We start from the raw sequence: 21014 nt of genomic DNA, 5'->3' as shown, positions 1-21014 counted from the left end.
TATCAGAATCACAACAAATTACAGACTATGTAATGGTATAGGCAGAAAGGATGCATGAGACTGAAAGATGTATGGTAAGATGCCTTACACACACCCCGGCATTTTCATGTACATGTTGTTCAGCACTAATTCTTGTTTGGAGTTTGAAACCTGGGCATAAAAGATTCTTCACTTTTATTCGAAAGAGAATCAATTAGTGCAAGTTACAATCATTGAGCCTGATTCACCTTGTGTTAATCCACATTTACAGCAATGTAAATTGATTCAAGTCTGTGAAATTATACTAATGTAAAGTTGAAGTGATGCAGTGGTAAATCTAAGCTAATAATTATAACTTTGTTGCTGATTAGAGTTCTAATCATTCTGTCAACCTAGAGAAACCAAAGGCTACAGTCACCTGTCTTTGCAATGCTCTCTCTGTGACCTCAGACAATTCACTTGACCTCTGCCTTATTTGCTCCAACTGTAACAAGGATCATACCTAACTAAATAAGGGGTGGCATGAAGACTGGTGCTTTCAAAGAGCTCTGTAGATGAAAATGGCTCAGTAGTATTTCACAGGAATGGTATATGGCTAAGATCTCTGATTCAACACAGCATTATCCTTTGCTTTCCAGATTAGCCAGCTCCTGGAAAATCATATATACTAGCTCTGTGACATCCAGTGTGTTAATGGAAAAAGTTATCCCAGGGCAGAAGACAGGATAAGGAAAAATATAAATAAAACCAGTCATTCTTTCCTTGCTGCTCTGGACTGAGATGCAGAACTACTTGGGGAAGAGCGAATTCCCAGCCTCATGTGGTTTTCTAGCCTTGATTCTCAGGAGAAAACATCTCCAAGAGATGAAAAAGGCCTATGGGAGTTAAATTAGTACTACCACCTGAATCATCCAGTGTTCTCTAGTCACATCATTCCGCTCAAATACCTTCACTGATTTCAGGCATTTTACCACATCATATTTATGCTCCTCCAACTCATCTTCAAGACGGTAATAATTTTGCCTTGTCTAGTTCTCTCATCTTATTTCCTCCAATTTCCAGGGCACCTTCCACATTACTGTACTCTTTCCTCCTTTCACTCTCTTTTACAACTTCTATCATGTTCCCCGTGGGCCCCTGTTATTGGAGTACGAATATTATTATTAATGACCGCTCCCATCTCCTTCATACCCACTTCTTTCCTATCTTCTAGCTCTCTTTCCACAACCTTCCCTTTCTTGAACTAGTGCCCCACATCTTGCCTTCAGTGTGTCCTATGTAGCTTGGACTGTAGTATCTTCAGGGCAGGACTGCAGCAATCTGTGTGTGTAAAAACCATATAAACATATGGCATGGCGCAAGTGATATCCAAGTAATAAAACCCACACCATGTCCTCATTCTTCTCCTCTGCAGTCTGAAGCAGGGAGAGTTATCTGTGCAACAACCAGTCTTCAGTCAGAGTCTGAGGCCTTGTCTACACTGCCACTTACAGCGCTGAAACTTTCTTTGCCCGGGGGGTGAAAAAACACACCCTTGAGCGATGCAAGTTTCAGCGCTGTAAAGTGGCAGTGTAGATAGTGCTACAGCGCCGGTAGCTATTCCCCTTACGGAGGTGGTTTTATTACAGCTCTTCAAGAGCTCTCTCCCATGCTGGAGCCGCGACTACACAGCTGACAGCACTTTAACATTGACTGCGTAGACGTACCCTAAATCACGAGCACATTTGGGGCTAGTGGGTCTTTCCTACTCCTAATTAAAACTGGCTAGAAAATATTCAGTGGCACGAGACATGCTGAAATACTCTGTTTTGCTGAAGCAAAAAAGTTTCAGGGAGACTTATCGATTTCAAAGTTTTGGCGGGAACTATAGCCTGGTGCCTAGGAAAGAGATCTAGGGAAACCGAGGTTCAAGTCCCTTCTCTGCATGATTCAGAGTAATCTGCGAAGAAAATCTTTGCTCTGAATCAGGAAGAGCAGAGACTGGAACCTGGGTCTTCTGACTCCCCAGGCCTGTGCCCTAACCACCATGTTACCTACACCAGCATCCACAATCACCTTGAAATGCCCATGTGTCATTCCAAAAAATGGATATTTTGGCACAATTCCATTTTTGTTGAAATGTTAGAAGGGTCTTCTTTTCACTCAAGTGAAAAATGAAAACAAAATTTTGAAACCTTAAAAGTTGCTGGGAAACGCAATTATTGTCCTTCATTCAGGTCTACCCCTAATAGCTCAAATACTAAGGAAACTTCTACCTCCAACACTTGTATACTATGAATGTCCTTCCCCACTTTGATGAAGAGTCCAGCGGTAAAGGGTTCCATCACAAAAGGCCAGTATGGTAGGTAGCAACAGGAAGAATCTTCTGCAGATAAACCCTAGATTATCCTTGCTGGTGGATGCTTGGGATTGAACAAACTGTGAGAGCCCAATAGCAGTTCCTTAAAAATGCTTTCCCAGTTGACAACATTGGTCAAATAGGGAACATTCCACTCCAGTATTAGGATGCTGGGGGACTCCCTGACTATTTCACAAGAACTTATCTGCCTGCCTGGGAAAAAGGTAGTTGCAAAATGTCAAAATATGATCCATAATCACTAGAGGGGGTGAGTATTTACCTCTCAAAATAGGGAGTACTATAGGCCTCACAATCTCTACATACAGCAGCTAATTTTGCATGTCCTAAATCCTAAAAGGAATAAAACATGTGAGTTCGTTCCTCCATAATCTCATTTACATTTAAAAAATGCTAGCATGGCTACTCAAAGCTCTCAATGTTTTTCAGGAATGCACAGATTTCACACTGATGAACTGCAGAACTTAGAACTGACTGAAATAAAGATACAGTAGACACTCTGGTTCTGAATGGTTCTACTTGTGCATCCTACTGAACAACGGATGATGTTGTGCATTTCAAAAATCTTTCATAGCAAATATCATTCCATTGTACTTTAGGGGCAGCAGAGTTTATCTCATGTTATGTCTGGAGTTGAAAGTTCTATTAGAAAACAAGATTATGTATTTGGTAAATATACAACAGAAAACCTGTAGAATGAATGTCTCAGCTACTGTATTCTAAAGTTTTACACATATTAATATTTTATCCTAGGAGAGAAAGATGCAAAAATAATTTATACCGTGACAACTTATACTGCGTTATCTCCTTTTTAATTTTACTGCACTAAAAGCATTTAGCCTCAGGTCACTGCAAGCAACGAAGTCAGAACCTAAACCAGTGCAATTTTTATAGCACTTACAGTTTTTTTGGGTTGCTCTGTGTGCCTAAAATAGGACACAAGAGTCTACTAGAAATAGTACATTACAGGATTTCTTTTCTTAAATTCTACCATGCTGTACGTTTTGGCCTGTACAAAGGTATCTATATATAGAGGTTGGGGGGAGGGGGTGTTTCAAAGTTAGACTCTAAAAAGGTAAATACACAACTGGAAAAATGTATGAAATGATATTAATATACACCAGAAAGTAATGGCATTGGGGCTTAAAGATCAATACAAAGGTATTTGTTGAACTGTTACTTAGCAACATTAACAACACAGCATGTTTTGGCATAATTGAACACAAAGTTCAGTTTCCCTTTAATATTCTCCTCTGGACCACATAGTAAACAGTGATCAAGGACAGAAACTGCAAAGCCACACAGGAGTTACTGCTTTTAGAGTAGCAGCCATGTTAGTCGGTATCCGCAAAAAGAAAAGGACGACTTGTGGCACCTTAGAGACTAAGAAATTTATTTGAGCATAACCTTTCGTGAGCTACAGCTCACTTACTGCATAATCCAAATCCTCAATTTACTTTGGAACTAGTACAATATACAAGAAGGAGGGAGTCTCACTCTTACTCCTAATTGACACTGGCACAAATTAGATCAAACTCACACCCAAAGACAATAATGTATTTGTTAGATTAATTTTTGCTACTCAGAATTAACAGTTAACTTACCTTACTGTTAAAAAGCTGCATCTTATTTCCATTTTGAATTTGTCACCCTTACACAGGAAGCACTCATCACCGTTTTTAATAAAACGGTAACTTACTTGGTCAGCTATCCAACAGAATCTGAATGCTTGAATTCTGCCATAAATACTCTGATACATAAATACATTATTAATCAATTAATTTGTAAACACCTAGAAGATAAGGTGATAAGAAACAGCATGGTTTTGTCAAGAACAAATCATGTCAAATCAATCTAATATATTTTTTTTTACAGGGTAACAAGGCTTGTGGATTGGGGGAAGTAGTAGATGTGGTATATCTTGACTTTAGTAAGGGTTTAATACGGTCTCTCATGACCTTGTTATAAACAAACTAGGGAAATACAACCTAGATCAGTGAATCTCAACCTTTCTAGACCATTTACCTCTTTCAGGAGTCTGATTTGTCTTGTGTCCCGCAAGTTACACCTCACTTAAACTACTTGCTTACAAAATGAGCCATAAAAATACAAAAAAAAAGTGTCACAGCACACCATTACTGAAAAATTGCTCACTTTCTCATTTTTACCATACAATTATAAAACAAATCAATTGGAATACTGTACTTACATTTCAGCCTGTAGCATCTAGAGCAGTATAAACAAGTCATTGTCTGTATGAAATTTTAGTTTATACTGACTTTTCTAGTGCTTTTTACGTAGCATGTTGTAAAACTAGGCAAATATCGAGATGAGCTGATGTACTCCCTGGAAGACCTCTGCGTATCCCCAGGGGGAGGCATACCCCTGGTTGAGACCCACTGACCTAAATGGAGCTAGTCTGATAGGTGGGTGCATAACTGGTTGAAAACTACTCCCATAGAGTAGTTATCAGTGATTCACAGTCAAGCTTGAAGGACATAGCAAGTGGGGTCCTGTTCAATATCATCATCAAGGATTTAGACAATGGCATAGAGAGTACACTTATAAAGTTTGCGGACAATAACAAGCTGGGAGGGGTTGCAAGTGCTTTGGAGGATAAGGATTAAAATTCAAAATGATCTGGAGAAATGGTCTGAAATAAACATTCAATAATGACAAATGCAAAGAATGCAAAAAACTCCACTTGGGAAGGAACAATCAGTTGTACAAATACAAATGGGAAATTTCTGCCTAGGAAGGAGTACTGCAGAAAGGATCTGGGGGTCAGAGTGGATCACAAGCTAAGCTAAATGAGAGTCAACAGTGTAACACAGTTGCAAAAAAAGCAAACATTTGGGAATGTATTAGCAGGAGTGTTGTAAGTAAGACATGAGAAGTAATTCTTCCACTCTACTCCGCGTTGATGACGGTCAAACTGTGGCTCGCATGCCCCCTACGTCCCCCATTTTCCGTCTACCAGACTGTGGGGGTCGGGGGGAGCTCAGGACCTCTGCCTTTCAGTGGGGTGGTGGGGTACGAGCTTCTGTCAAGTGAGGAGGAGGATCTCAGGGTTTCAGCAGGAGTGGGGCTGAAGCCGCCAACCCCAGCTGGTGTGCTCTGGCTCTCAAACTTCTGAAGATTGTTGTATGCGGCTCGGAGGGCCAGTAAGTTTGGCCGCCCCTTGATTCGGCCTCAAGTGAAGTAATATGTCCAGTTCTGGGCACCACAATTCAAGACAGATGTGGAAAAATTGGAGAAAGTCCAGAGAAGAGCAACAAAAATGATTAAAAGGTCTAGAAAACATGATTTATGAGGGAAGATTGGAAAAGTGGGTTTGTTTAGTCTGGAAAAGAGAAGACTGGGATGGGACATGACAACAGTTTTCAAGTACATAAAAGGTTGTTACAAGGAGGAGGGTGAAAAATTGTTCTCTAACCACTGAGGACAGGATAAGAAGCTATGGGCTTAAATTGCAGCAAGGGAGATTTAGGATGGATATTAGGAAAAACTTACTAACTGTCAGGGTAGTTTAAGCACAGTAATAAATTCCCTAGGGAGACTGTGGAATCTCAGTCATTGAAGATTTTTAATAACAGGTTAGACAAACACCAGTCAGGGATGGTCTAAATAATACTTCGTCCTGCCTTGAGTGCCCCTTAAAGTCCCTTCCAGTTCTACGATTATGCATCTTTGGGCTTGCGATTATGTTTTCAGTGTTAGGGTAAGTCTACACTGCAATCAGAAGTGTGACTGCAGCACCTGCAGACCTACCCAAGCAAGCTTTGACCTAGCTAGCTTGAACAACAGCAGTGAAGCTGGAGCAGCATGGGCTAGCCCCTCCTGTACATATCGAGGGTCCTGGGTGGGCTTGTGCAGCCTGTGCTGCAGCAGCTTCACTACTATTGTTATTCAAACTACCTAGATCAGTGCTAGCTTGGATAAGTCTACACATGCCACAGTCACACCTTGCACTACAGCATAGACATGCCGTCAGTGTTGTGCCTGGGGCCAAGGAGCTACCTGGCAGTGTTAAACTGGATCAGATATGGCGGTCTAACGTAGCTGCAGATTCACTCAATTTATAATTTTGTTGACTGAATCTAGCCTTTACTAGTCATTTTCTCCCTTCCCCTTATTTGTGGGTCATGACAACTAAAAACAGTGGTACTGTAGTCTCATCAAGACACGACATTACATACACAAAAATCTCATGCAGCACAAATATCTTTTCTGTACAATATGATCAGCATATAAAACTAACGTATTTGTGGAGTTTCTAGTGATCAATACATTTAAAAAGAGTAATCTCTGCCGACTGATACTCACACCTGCTCTTTCTAGTTTGTCACTGCTTCTGTTTTCCATTGAACACTTATTCAGGTCAAAGCAAAACAAAATCCAGTGTCTTACCAATTAAAGCAACTGAAGTACTTTAAATCTCAAAGTAATCTCTTCTCCTCAGAAACCAACCCCTTACCTTGGCCACCATGAAGGCCTTAGCACCTCACATTATGTCCAGAGAAATTAAACAATCTGCATAAAAACCAAAGTTATCTTCCCAGAGAACGTTAAGGATCTAAATCAGACGGATATAAGAACTTTGCCTTAAAAAAATGAATTTACTTTTGAAATAAAGTGCACTTTACAAAACTGTCTGACGTTTCCTGTGTGTAAACCAGAGAACGTTTCATGCCATGGCATGCATGCTACTTGCTCTCCTATTGTACAAATGGGGTGGAATGTGCACGTTGCCATAGAAATGTACATTCTCTCTTTTTTCACAGCAGTTGCTACAGGAAAGTATTTCAATTCTACAATAATTTCTTGAATATTCTATTGGAAAAAAAGTGTGTGCTTTTTAGTGTATTTGTTCATTTGGGGAGAAAGGGAGGGAGAGCGTATGGAATTTCGAGTACTACAAGAATGTCAAAGATCATGCTTAGTCATTATATACGTAGATTATGTTGTTGTCTGTATCATTAAATTTCATTCGATACAGTCCTATTTTTCTGAAGATCAGCTAACTATCCTTGTCTTTCACATCATGTACAAGATAAGTCTAGCTGTAGCTCACGAAAGCTCATGCTCAAATAAATTTGTTAGTCTCTAAGGTGCCACAAGTCCTCCTTTTCTTTTTTCTAGGCCTACAGTAATTTTAACACATTCAAGTGGTGGCGTGAGATAGAGAAAGGTGGGATGGGGAGGGAGAGCCTTCTGAAATATTCTGAAGAGCTTTCTGATTGTTTTGTTACCAAATGGGAAACACTTGGGTTTCCTTGTTGCTAACCTCGTTTGTGAGAGTCATACTGTTTCGCTCTTTCAGTTTGGAGTCTCCACAGAGACTACTTATGAAGATCATGAAATCAAATTCTTTTCAGAGAAAGCCAGTTTTTTATCCCAGTCTTGACTTTTTCTCCCTTCTGTACAAATGCTCTTTTGTATACATACCGAGTTTCAGGAAATTACTCCCCCTCTCCACCATCCTCCTCCGCAACTTGCACAAAACAAACCCCCCTAAAAATCAACACTGGTGAATAATTGTGTTTTTGTTGAAATGTTTCCAGCTCTTCCACACGTTCATGCTACAAGGAGTAAATGAAACCCTTTGCTTTGGCAACGTTAGTTCCAGGCACACTCCTCTCAGTTTAAACACCCCCCCCCCCCAAACTAGTATGCACTTATACTGTAAAGGAAGTCAGCAGCAAAAGCAAGCTCATTCCCAAAATAATGATCTTTCACTTCTCCCCTACACAGCTTCCTCTTTGATTACAAATATACAGCATTTCCAATTCCAAAAGTCTTTTACTATACATTGCTTCTTTCATTTACCAGTACTTTGTGTACTCTTAGGTCACCCTTGCACAAATAAGCAGACGTCTTTGGAATCAAGACTGCGGTTGTTTTGATTCTAGTAAAATCTAAAAAGCAGTCCTTAGATGATTCTGCCAAAGTATTTTCCCCCTCCCTTATGAATGGTTCAACGCTAAAATGAGCGAAACTCTTATTCATTTTCTGTTGTGGCTGCCAAAAGCAGCCCTGAAGAAGACCCTAACTACACTATATTTTTAAATGAAGGCCTTTGAAAAAGTTAAAACCATACCTTCCTTGGATTCATCAGCTTCTGAGCTCATGGTGTCAGTGTAACTCACTGGAGGCCAGATTACAGCTGACGTGCTCTTTGAGAAGCAGCAAGTCAACTTCTCAAAAAAAGGGTGGGTGGGATTATGAGGGGAAAAATTCTGTGAATTCAACAAATCAGCACTCAGCTATGTGCAAAGGATTCCGCCCCTTTCTGAACTGCACACAAGCAACTGTCTGGGAAGCAGCACCTTGCAGAAACTCATTTCCCAGCAGTTAGTTGCAGTTTATACATTTTACTCCATCCATCCATCCCCCCTTTACCCCCCATGTCTTTTAGTCTTCAGAAAGGGTGGAGTTTTACTTGTTACAGCACGCAGAATGTGTATGAGAGAGAGCAGAAGTGAGGCAAATATCATTAAGTTTAAAGCAGCACTGAGTGGTAACTTGAACATTTTATGACAGTGATTGACAAGCAGAAGGGGCCTCAGGCAACTTGCTACAAGCTCCAAATGAAACTATTTTTTTAAAACCTAAATTGCACTTTTCACCACTACATGTTACTTGGAATTAGTTCTAAGATATTTGAAATTGGACTGGTTAACACTGGAAGACAGTAAGATTTAAAGTACTTCAAGGAGGAAAAATGACAGCTTTACTTGTTTGTTTAAACTAAGGTTTCATAACAGATTATTTTACTTTTTTCCTTCCTCCATGTTGAAAATGTGGTACTATAGAATAGATCCTCAAAGAAGCAATTCATCTGAGATTTTTCGTGGGGGAGTTTGTTTCCTATTATTATTTCCATTTGTCTTTATACTACATGCTCCCATATACATCCACATATCATAACATTTAAAGGCCCACTCCCAACATTTTCTGCAGCATAACAATAGAATGTAATGTACATCTTTTCCAGTATCCCCAGACTGCTCATACACAGTAGATGTTGTGACCAGAGCATACAGAGTAGGTTCAAAAGCAATGAAGGTAATTAATGGGAGGACTCTAATATTTATTGCTGACATAGACTACATTTAAACTTATCTCTGTGGAGCAAAGGAACATTTTTCTATTAGTTTCTTTGATATATATGTTTAGTACAGTGCATAGGCTAAAGAACAATACCTAGTAGAAATGTTATGACCTAAGTATAAAAGCAGAGGCAACATCTCGAGCTCAGAATCCAGGTTTGCATTCCCAGCTCAGACACAGACAATTTCTGGGTGAGCAGAATACCTCCCAGAGGTGTTGAGAGGCTTTACATACACATGTTAAGTGCTTTGGATAAAAGGTGCTATAAACAATAAGTGCTCAGGTCACTGAAGGCTGACTAAATAAAGTATCTTTCAAGCTGCAGTCAGGAAACCCCCAAGGTTGGAGACCCAAGTCACTGACTTGGTGGTCTCCATTTAAAAGTGTGCCTTCAGAACAAAAACACGGAGCACCATAAAATCTAATACTCCATGACATCCATTCACACTTACGGGAACACATTCAGGAGAAAGGATGGTCTTATAGTTAATGAACTGGAACTTGAAATCTACGTTTAACTCCTGGCTGTGCCTCAGACTTTGTGTGACCAAATCACTTAATATCTCGGTGCCTCAGTTTCCCATCTAGAACATTTTCTGTCTGAACTATTTAGAATGTAAGATCTTCAGAGCAGAGCCTGTCTCTTACTACATGTTTGTATATTGACTAGCACAATGGGGCCTGTGTCTTCGCAGGGGCTTCTAAGTGTTACTGAAATATAATTATTTATCTGTAACAACCACCACTCCATAGTGGCCTCCGCTAGTGGGGCTCCTAAGTCGCTCCCTAAGGAAACTAAGATACGTTCCATGGTCTTCACTGATGGCACAGTACAGCAGGGAAAAAGAGAAGTCTCACCAAATGATATCAGAGGCCATCCTAGAGAAAAAGCTACAGCACAGCACTGGCTAAAGAAGCCACATTTTCAAGTGAGAAGTTACTCTTTCTGCACTCCCCTGCTCCCTATGCACTAGTCTGGAATGACTGGATAGCAATCAACAACCCACTAAAAAATGCAGAGACTATAGAAGAGGCAGGAATTACTGAAGTGTTAGACAAGATCAATAGCCATAGCCCTTGAGGCCCTTTAACTAAAGGCAGAATTTCTAGGCGGATGAACATCCAGCCCATAATTTGAGATGGCATGCAAGGGCTTTCCATGAGTAAATTTACACAACAGAAATTCCTAGTCCCCACTTCTACACAACTAGTCCCCACTTCCCCACAGACCAGAGGAATAATTCTTGTTGATAAACTTTACAGAGTTGTAGAATTCTCTGAATTTCTAAAATGCATAAGTCACTTTTCTAAAGCGGTTTTAGAAGCCTTCAGAACTATTCTAAGGCATTCAAGAAAAACAAAAAAATGACAGATTATTAAAAATGCCGTCTCTGACTCAAACTGAACTTAAACAGCATCTCCTTCCTCAGGATATCTGCCTTCTGTGTTTACAGGGCCACAGTTGAGACTTGAGTAAGTGATAAAAGTTTTTCAACTTTTCATTTCTGTCCACCGTACAGACCCAAAACAGCATTAGGACCCTGAGCTAGATTCTTTTCTGACTTATGCATCATTTTGTGCAGAATAGTTAAACAGTAAATCCCAATGGCCGGGCCACCAATGTTTTCAAATTCTGCCCGCTCCCCGAACAACAGCTGTGCAAACCCAGTAAAGGAAATTCTTTACCTCTCAACTGCAATCCACATTGTGATATACCTGGACATGAAGCCTTCAGTGCTTAGGAAACTCCAACTAGTACAGGAAGCTGCAACACAGGCAACCACAAGCACATCAAACCTGCCCTCCACTCTCTCTGTAAGTTTCCCATAGAATTCTGAATCAAGTTCAAGGACTTGGTCCTTATCTTCAAGGTGCTTCATGGCCCTAGCTCAGGATATCTAAAAGACCACCTAAAGCTCTAGGATAAAGCCTATGGTCAACAACTATGCTCCCCTGGCACAATGAAGATCGACAAAGATAAAATTCACCTGTGCAGGACACAGAACCTTCTTGGGCCTGTCCAAGACTATGAAATGAACTCCAAGAACTGAGGACTGTCACACACCTCACCACCTTTGGCTCCAAGTGCAAGCTGCATTTCTTTGACCTGGCCTTCTCTAACAAGCACATATATGTTAAAAAACCCTAAAACCTTACCAAGCCATGACACTCCAGTACACATGCTCCTCCCATTAGGAGAGGATGAGAGAAGGAACAACACATGACAGTTTTGCTTCATGCAGTACTGGAAGGCAGATCTCTTTTATTGGACCAACGTCTGTTGGTGAAAGAGACAAGCTTTTGAGCTTATAGAGTTCTTCTTCAGGAAATGTAAGGCACTACAGAGTGTGGTGTAAAGAACCTATAAAGAACAGGAGAGGGCAATTTTTGGACAATGCAATTGCAAAGATAAAACGAAGGCAACATTTGGCTTGTAGACAATCACTGGTGAGGATGTGAGAGTCAGAAAGAGTCCAGCTTGACTTTCAGATCCCAGGCTGAGGAAACAAGTCCGGTAGTTTTAACTGCCAACTGAATAAGTCTGATATGGAATGATTAAGATTCAAAGGAACAGAACTACAAAACCATTTTACAGGTGCTTTTCAGACTAAACTAAGTTACTGTGCAGCAAGCCAGGTGTGAATTTACAGTGCAACAGCTTGCTGCGCACTAACTTTCCACGTGGACACTGCTACTGTGCAGTGAAAGTCTCAGAATGTGGCTTGATGCACTACTACTTGAAAAGTTTAGTATGTCAAGCTGCACTTCAGGCCCTCCACTAGCTATACCAGTGTCCAAATGGCAAGTTATTGCATGGAAAGCTGGTGCACTATAGTTTCACATCCTTCCCTCGGGAAGAAAAAACCCCCACAATCTTTATAAAACAGATCATCTTGAAAGTCAGTGAGTAATTCTCTCAAATGCATGACTTCAAAACCCTGTAATATCACCTTTAAAAAAGGCTACTGGACTGGTTTTCCTCTCAGGGGCAGGAGAGAATTCCCTTAGGAGACTTAGACCTAAACTATGTGGCATAACCCTTAGAATTATACAGCATTTAATAGACACTGATTACAGAATCACTCAATATGTTATGAAGCTGGAGACAGATGGGGTGCAGAGTAGACAGTGGTCCTCTGTATAGTATAGTGTTTCTCCATCGAGTAAAAACCTTCAGTGGTTGATGATGGACTAAAGGGACACATCTCACTCCACACCATTTCAAGAATGCTGGAAACAACAGCTGTTGGGACCCAAGAGTCCAAGTTTACCCAAGCTACAGATGAGGCATTCTTGGTGAAGGATACACAGCTGCAGAAATCTCTTCTGCAAAAAATCAGGTTTCACTCACATTTTGCCTCTTAGAGCACAACTTAAGACTCCTCTGTTTACATAAGTATTTCCTCATTAGATACTCGTGTCTAACCCCATTCCCCCCATATAGCTCAAATGAATGGAAAAAAAAAAATCTACAGAATCAAGCCCACCAAGAGAAGAGCAGCGAATTCAGCCACTGTATACTAGTCCTTCGTCAACTGTCCTGCTGCCTTCAGGGCTGAGTGTTTGTCTTACTGTGGCTGTCAACAGAAGACAAGACAAGAGCAATGCCTTCTATGATGAGATTACTGGTTCTGTGGATGAAGGGAAAGCAGTGGATGTATTGTTTCTTGACTTTAGCAAAGCTTTCGACACGGTCTCCCACAGTATTCTTGTCAGCATGTTAAAGAAGTATGGGCTGGATGAATGCACTATAAGGTGGGTAGGAAGTTGGCTAGATTGTCGGGCTCAACGGGTAGTGATCAATGGCTCCATGTCTAGTTGGCAGCAGATATCAAGTGGAGTGCCCCAAGGGTCGGTCCTGGGGCCGGTTTTGTTCAATATCTTCATAAATGATCTGGAGGATGGTGTGGATTGCACTCTCAGCAAATTTGCGGATGATACTAAACTGGGAGGAGTGGTAGATACGCTGGAGGGGAGGGATAGGATACAGAAGGACCTAGACAAATTGGAGGATTGGGCCAAAAGAAATCTGATGAGGTTCAACAAGGATAAGTGCAGGGTCCTGCACTTAGGACGGAAGAATCCAATGCACCGCTACAGACTAGGGACCGAATGGCTAGGCAGCAGTTCTGCGGAAAGGGACCTAGGGGTGACAGTGGACGAGAAGCTGGATACGAGTCAACAGTGTGCCCTTGTTGCCAAGAAGGCCAATGGCATTTTGGGATGTATAAGTAGGGGCATAGCCAGCAGATCGAGGGACGTGATCGTTCCCCTCTATTCGACATTGGTGAAGCCTCATCTGGAGTACTGTGTCCAGTTTTGGGCCCCACACTACAAGAAGGATGTGCATAAATTGGAGAGAGTCCAGCGAAGGGCAACAAAAATGATTAGGGGTCTGAAACACATGACTTATGAGGAGAGGCTGAGGGAACTGGGATTGTTTAGTCTGCGGAAGAGAAGAATGAGGGGGGATTTGATAGCTGCTTTCAACTACCTGAGAGGTGGTTCCAAAGAGGATGGTTCTAGACTATTCTCAGTGGTAGAAGATGACAGGACAAGGAATAATGGTCTCAAGTTGCAGTGGGGGAGGTTTAGATTGGATATTAGGAAAAACTTTTTCACTAGGAGGGTGGTGAAACACTGGAATGCGTTACCTAGCGAGATGGTAGAATCTCCTTCCTTAGACGTTTTTACGGTCAGGCTTGACAAAGCTCTGGCTGGGATGATTTAATTGGGGATTGGTCCTGCTTTGAGTACGGGGTTGGACTAGATGACCTCCTGAGGTCCCTTCCAGCCCTGATATTCTATGATTCTATCCTTTTGATAGTAGGTTGTAAAAACATACTTACCTCTAAAAATGCTTATTTCTATCCGGACCTAGATTACAATGCTTACTCCCACAAGAGATAGTTCTGTGATCAATCCTATTTACTTTCAAATCTAAATATAAAACTTATCTTTCTCTTTCTCTCTCTGTCTCTCACACCCACACCCTGTTTCTCCTATACTAGTGGTTCTCAAACTTGTTCCGCCGCTAGTGCAGGGAAAGCCCCTGGCGGGCCGGGCCAGTTTGTTTACCTGCCGCGTCCGCAGGTTCGGCCAATCGCGGCTCCCAGTGGCCACAGTTCGCTGCTCCAGGCCAATGGGAGCTGCTGGAAGCAGCGGCCAGTACGTCCATCAGCCTGCGCTGCTTCCAGATGCTCCCATTGGCCTGGAGCAGCGAACCGCGGCCACTGGGAGCCGCGATCAGCCGAACCTGCGGACGCGGCAGGTAAACAAACCGGCCCGCCAGGGCTTTCCCTGCACAAGCGGCGGAACAAGTTTGGGAACCAATGTCCTACACAACGGGAAGGAAGAAAGAGAGGTTGTGTATTGATATTTCTATTTAAATACCTCAGACACTACCTTGATAAGAACCATATAAGTAACTAATCAGATAAGTTAGCTCCATTTTTACATGTTACCAATGAACAGCTCACCACCTGCTGAAATGGGCTCGTGCAGTTAATTGACTTGAACCAGAAAACTAAAGCCTCATATGAAAACATTATTTATATTTGTGAACAGCTATCATGTAAGAAACACCAGTGGCAGCAGATGTAGCTAGACGTATTTTTACTTCCCACTAACTGAAATCTTACCAAATCTCCATGAGCAAGGTAAGGTTTTTTTGATTTTTAAAATAAAACCTTAGTTAATATTTTCCACTTTGTTCGATGTAGGACACCAATTCTGCTGTTTCTCTCACCCACATGTCTTGCTTCATACACTTTCTCTCTTATGCATGCACTTGTTTGCCCTAGATTTTCTATGACAGACCTCAGATTTCTCTCAGGTACCATACCTTACTCAAAGCAGCCAGCATGCATTTATGTTCCCAGATTATTACATTCAATTATGGGCACCATATTTCCAGAAAGATTTTGATTAACTGGAAGCAGTTCAGGAAAGCAACAAATAGTTAGTAGGGGAATGGAGGAATTAACTTACAAGGAAAGAGGTAAGGAAATAAACGTTGTTGCCTCCTTCCATGGGTCGCTGGTATCATAGGCTGGGGGAGGCTGTGCCTCCCCAAACAGCCAGGCATGGCCCTGCCCACCCTCCACCCCCAGATCCCCTCCTGCCAGTTCCCCTGTTCCTGTGCCATGGCCCCAAGTAGGGCTGGGGCTGGTGACGTCCGCCCTCCCTCCCAGCACTCCAGGGCTGGGGGCACTAGCACTGAGGGCGCTCCAGGCTGTGGTGGGGGGACTCTGGCATGGGGGGGGGGAGAGGTGGGGCAGAAGGGGCGGGGCTTGGGGCTAGCCTCCCCCAGTTGGGAATTCAAGCGCCGCCCATACCCCCTTCTTTTGACTAGTGTCAACCCTCTGCTGAGTAGTTGCAAATATACAGGACTTTGCAGGTCAGCTTCCCAGTGGAGGGGAAATCAGTGACAGAGTCGGGTAATACTATAAGTATAACTTGCTTTATTTATACATATACCAATCCTGAAAGGAGATGGTCAAACAGCATACAGGCAATCCATTCTTTTCGGAATTACAGCTCAACAGCAAGACTTAATTCCCAGGGAGCAATTCTGCCTCGAAAAGGGACTCTTATCAGACCCCAAGGAACAGAGCAAACTCTCCTGCCACTCTCAAAGCTCCTTCTATACTAAAACATAACAATCCAAAACTAACACTACAGCATGTATTCTGGAATGGTGGTCAAACCATGAAGGGGCATACAAATGCTTAGCATATCTGGCACGTAAGTACCTTGCAACCCGGTTACAACAATGCCATAGGAACGCCTGTTCTCACTTTCTGTTGACATTGTAAATAAGAAGCGGGCAGCATTATCTCCTGTAAATGTAAACAAACTTGTTTGTCTTAGTGATTGTCTGAAGAAGTAGGATTGAGTGGACTTGTAGGCTCTAAAGTCCTACATTGTTTTGTTTTTGAGTACAGTTATATAAAAAAGTAATAATTCTTCATTTGTAAATTGCACTTTCACAATAAAGAGATTGCACTACGATACCTGTATGAGGTGAATTGAAAAATACTATTTCCTTCATCTTTTTTGCAGCACAAATATTTGTAATAAAAATATAAAGTGAGCACTGTACCCTTTGAATTCTGTGTTGTAACTGAAATCAATATATTTGAAAATTTTAGAAAACATCCAAAAATATTTAAACAAACAGTATTCTGTTATCGTTTAACAGGGTGATTAAAACTGCGATTAATCATGATTTTTTAAATCTCGATTACTTTTTTAAAAATCATTTAACAGTCCTAGAAGCTATTTTAATTTTTCTTCCTAACCCCGGGGTAGAGGAACACAACATGTAATTATGTTACTGTACTTTTTTTTGTTGCAAAAGATGACTGCTGCTTTGTCCTACAGACATGAGTGCAATGAAAAAATACCAGCTTTTGTTCAGCCTTTAGGCAGTTTTGTGCTTTGGGTGTCATTTTTTTATGCTATCAAAGAGGAATTTTGACTAGTTGTGCAACTGTCTTAGAACGGTTTAAATGGGTCTGCAACCAGAAAGCCTCTGGACACAGTAACCCATCTGCTCCTGCTACCGTCAAATTCTACCCTGATTTCCATTTGCTTTTATCATCTTTTAATGGAAAATTTATGTTTGAAAGTTTATCAAGATAATCCAGACCCTGCTCAGGTTTGCCTGTTGTCAGGAATATTAGTGTTTCCAGTGCAGACTATGACTAGAATTATCTTACCGGGAAAAGGATGATATTTTTATATAACATCAGTTTTTTACAGCACATTATCTATTAAGAACAACCTTGGAACAAATTGCAATCTACACTATCAGTCTTAACAAACATAAACCAACCAGCTGTTTTCAGCTGATCAAGGTTTGCTTGACAAACAGACTGTACCAGAACATCAGCAGGGTTAAAGCAACACACCAAGACTGACAGATGCGTGAAAGACTACAGTCCTAGCCCCCCCCCCCGGTCTTCACTGCATGCTAACCTCAATGCTCAACCCTGTTTTCTCCCACGTAACATGGTATGTGCTTATATACCCACCATGGGCTTTCAGTGCCACGTGGCACAGCAGGCGCTATATTCTGAGCTATAGGCCAGCTTGTGAGGTAGCTTCTGATGTATGTTGCTACCACAAGGTTAATGCAGTGAAAATGTGCAGCCAAGGCCACCCATAATCCCATAACCCCACCGTGCACCCATTCCTATGTACTATCTTGTCATCTACCCCCTGGTTAGAAGTGGTCTCCCTTCATAGTCCTCTGCTCAGGATCCACAATCACACACTGTTTGGAATTTCTCTAAGCTTGCTCATCTCCTGTGTTTGAAACAACAATGGCCCTAAGATGCCTGTGTTTCAGACTGCAGCTATGTGGTCATATGAACGAACACCTGATAATTTAGGTGCAGCTTTGAGTCAAAATGAGCAAAACCCATGACTTGAGCAGTGCAAAGAAACACTCTGAATTGTACAAAGGCCAACCACACTATTGAACGGACTTGACATCAATGCAGAATATAGTGTCTCAAGGTGAGCTACTAGAAAGTCAGGGATAAGAGTAAGAACTCCGGTGCTGCCCAAGAGTCAATTTTACCATGAACTGGACTGCATCCTGAGGACCCACAAGAGCAAAGCGCCCCATTTCTGCATAGATTCATCCATGGAGTTGAGATGAGTGTAGGTTCAGAATTTGGATGTCTGCGAAGACAAGACCTACCCAGTGCCATGGACAGCCAGCAATAAGAGAGTAGGACCGACTGAATGGACAGAAGCTAGGAGAGGAGTACTTGATATCTCAGATCAATAAGATGATGGGGACATCTTTGTTATAATGAAGGATATTACAAAATAATGAGTGAGTTCTTAGTCTATTATTCTAGCTTTGGCTTCAGCTGAGGGTGCATGTAGGGCCATCAAGCTCATTTATCTCCCTGCCCCTGCATTCATCTTACAGCACCTGAACGTGTAATGTTTGTTTTTTTAATAAAATGAAAAAGTATTTGTATAAAAGAGCTAAAGTGTTTGTGGCCATATCCCAGCCAAAATGTAAGTTGCCATTAAGCTACGTTTAAAGCCAATCACTGCCATCCCAAACCAGCTGCACATTAAAATACCCGGCTACTTGGTGCAGAAACTGGTTTAATACTGATCTGATTTTGATCCGTTCCTAATGAGTAATAAAATATAATTTTTTATTCATTAGAAATGCCAGGTGGTCTCAAAGATTCCTTGGTAATGCAAGCCTCTCTCTGTTGCCATTGTAATTTGCAATTCCTATCCAGGCACTTAACTGCTATATCATAAGTCACAGAAAGATTTCCTTGGCGACTCAGCCTGGAATAATTTATTGGTCTTTCTTCTGTTCTGGTATCTGAAGCAGCACATCATCCTGTAAGGTGGCAGCAGCCTGAAAAGTGTGCAATATAATCACCACAACTGCTACGTCTTCCAGTAAATGGCTCCAGACATCTCTCCCTTCCCCTCAAAAAATGTTTTCGGTCATTGGAAGGTAAAATTAACTCACCATTTCTTCTCTTGCGATAGCTCCTTTAGAAAAGATCTCAGAGATGTTTGATGGCAGAATGAAAATACAAAGGAAATAGAACTCTTGAGATAAAAATGGTTACTTTTTACTTGCTGCTGCAAAGACAGAACAGAATTGCATGAATTCAAGGGCACTCATCAACATTTAGTCCTTTGCCTGTCAGGAACAAGTGCAAAGGTCATAGACTTGTCAAGGAATGGCCTGGCAACTATGAGACCTCTCAGGATTCTTTTACTGACATTGAATTTGAGGGCAATGTGACAGGAGCAGGGACAGCTTGATAAGAGAGATTCATAAGAAACGTTCCAGACTATCAGAAAAGCTGGATCTGGAGAAGAACCTGCTGCAGAGTATCTGTGCCGTGACTGTGAGATAAAGAAGTGAGACATGGAATTTCACAGGAACATGTTTCATAGACTGTTCAAGGCCATGCATCATGGAGGTGAAACCACAAGAATCAGGAGCCCCATAGAGTCAAATCCACATTACTATTATCGAAATACACAGAACAATTCCTGGGGGAGCCAGTCAATTAAGCATGGATCACTATAGCATTAGCAGTAACAGCTTCATTCTATACTTAATCCAGTGTGCCAGAAAGAGATGGATACACTAATGTTTTATACTGTTCATGTATTATGTGCGTCTTATGTTTGCACATACTTTCAACAAGTTACAGCAGCTGATATGCTTACTCTTTTAGCATCAATAAATTTCAATACAGTTGAATAAAAAGGAAATCTTTAATGCTTGCCTAAACTCTACATTTGAATACAAGGCAACAGCCTCAATACACCATGCACAACACTCCAAAAGTGCTATGCAATCCCATTAACACACAGTGTACTCGCTGTACAGCTCAAATACTGAAGTGCAAATAGCATCTCTTATTGCTTTGGCTGTAGCAGACCATGTAGCAGTAAGATTCATATGTTCGTCATCTGTAAGTACACACTGATTCAAAATTGTCAGCAACCCAGTCCAACCCAAAGTGCCATATGAGTTTGCAAGTAGAACCCCTCACCTTTATTAGGCCAAAGGGACATTCTATCACCATCCTGCAACTTGCTAGCATGTAGTAAAATTGGCTCTTATCCTATTGATACCCATCAAGATAAGGTTTCATCAACCTCATTAGCAGAGGGAACACTGGCTCTCCTAAAATCACAGCTGGTATGAACACTCCATTGATGATTGTGTATTGCTGGGGGCAATGTACAAGCTTGCCCATGCTTAAAACAGGCCAGATTTATGGAATACCCTGGCGTCATGCACCTTTCCCATTAATCTGACTTAGGTGTCAATAAATATGCCAAGGTGATCCACAAGGGCCTGCATAACAATGGAGTAGTATCCTTTCCTGTTAATATATTTGCTTGCTGGCATAGGACGGGTATATGCATCCTTTCAATCACACCTGCACAGTTCAGGAAGCTCATTAATCAAAACTGCAATTCTGACAAGCCCCGGGGATAGCACAGCATTAACTGCCTTGCAAACCTCAATGACCAGTTTGCAAGCTATAGATTTTTCAACCTCAAGCTGATTGCCAACAAGTTTGTAGCAATCGGGGCTTGCCAGTTTCTACAGGGCAATCAGAACACGCTCATGGACTGTTATTGGGTCTGTCATCTGGGTGCTCTGCCAGTCAAGTACCTGGTCTAGATTCTCTCACAGCTCCATGAATGTGCCTTTCTTCAAGAGAAGGTTGGGGCCCACGCTGGTCCTCCTATGTTTGCAGAACAATATGGTCCCACCAGTGTGTGCCTGTGTTCCTGGGCCAGAAGCCGCACACTGTGTAAGGGTCACGTGCCATTAAAAGCAGCCATCACTCAGTCCAAGCCACTGTGTCTGCATGATCCTATTCAGATGCTGCTGTTGTACTACTCTTAACTGCAAGCAACTGCCACCACCTTTCTCTGACCCCAAAACTGCCTCTGAAACTCATGCCATCATCTCATAGCTGCAGCTTGTACAGAAGCATGAAAAAGAAACACTGCCTCTATAAAAGGCAATAGGTCTCGA

The 21014-nt window shown here is 41.7% G+C and overlaps 1 protein-coding gene and 1 long non-coding RNA gene across 5 annotated transcripts in view; one reads left to right on the top strand and one right to left on the bottom strand.

Annotated features, from left to right (window-relative positions):
• TNFAIP8 (TNF alpha induced protein 8) overlaps window positions 1-21014 on the bottom strand; it is a 107016-nt gene that overhangs the window by 24064 nt on the left and 61938 nt on the right. Inside the window, exon 1 of one of the 4 annotated variants that reach the window (XM_073344796.2) lies at window positions 8436-8926. The exons of the other annotated variants lie outside the window; for them this stretch is intronic. Within the exon in view, the coding sequence (XP_073200897.2) occupies window positions 8436-8466 (31 nt within the window). The 5' untranslated portion in view covers window positions 8467-8926. Of the gene's footprint in view, window positions 1-8435; window positions 8927-21014 lie in introns of those variants that run through there. 4 annotated transcript variants of the gene reach the window in all.
• LOC140911543 (uncharacterized) overlaps window positions 1-21014 on the top strand; it is a 115754-nt gene that overhangs the window by 60698 nt on the left and 34042 nt on the right. The gene's annotated exons all lie outside the window — the stretch shown is intronic.

This window comes from Lepidochelys kempii, chromosome 5, assembly GCF_965140285.1.
Source record: "Lepidochelys kempii isolate rLepKem1 chromosome 5, rLepKem1.hap1, whole genome shotgun sequence".
In the NCBI taxonomy this organism is placed as follows: domain Eukaryota; kingdom Metazoa; phylum Chordata; order Testudines; family Cheloniidae; genus Lepidochelys; species Lepidochelys kempii.
The sequence above is the reverse complement of the archived record's forward strand: the minus strand, read 5'-3'. Positions and strand labels throughout refer to the sequence as shown.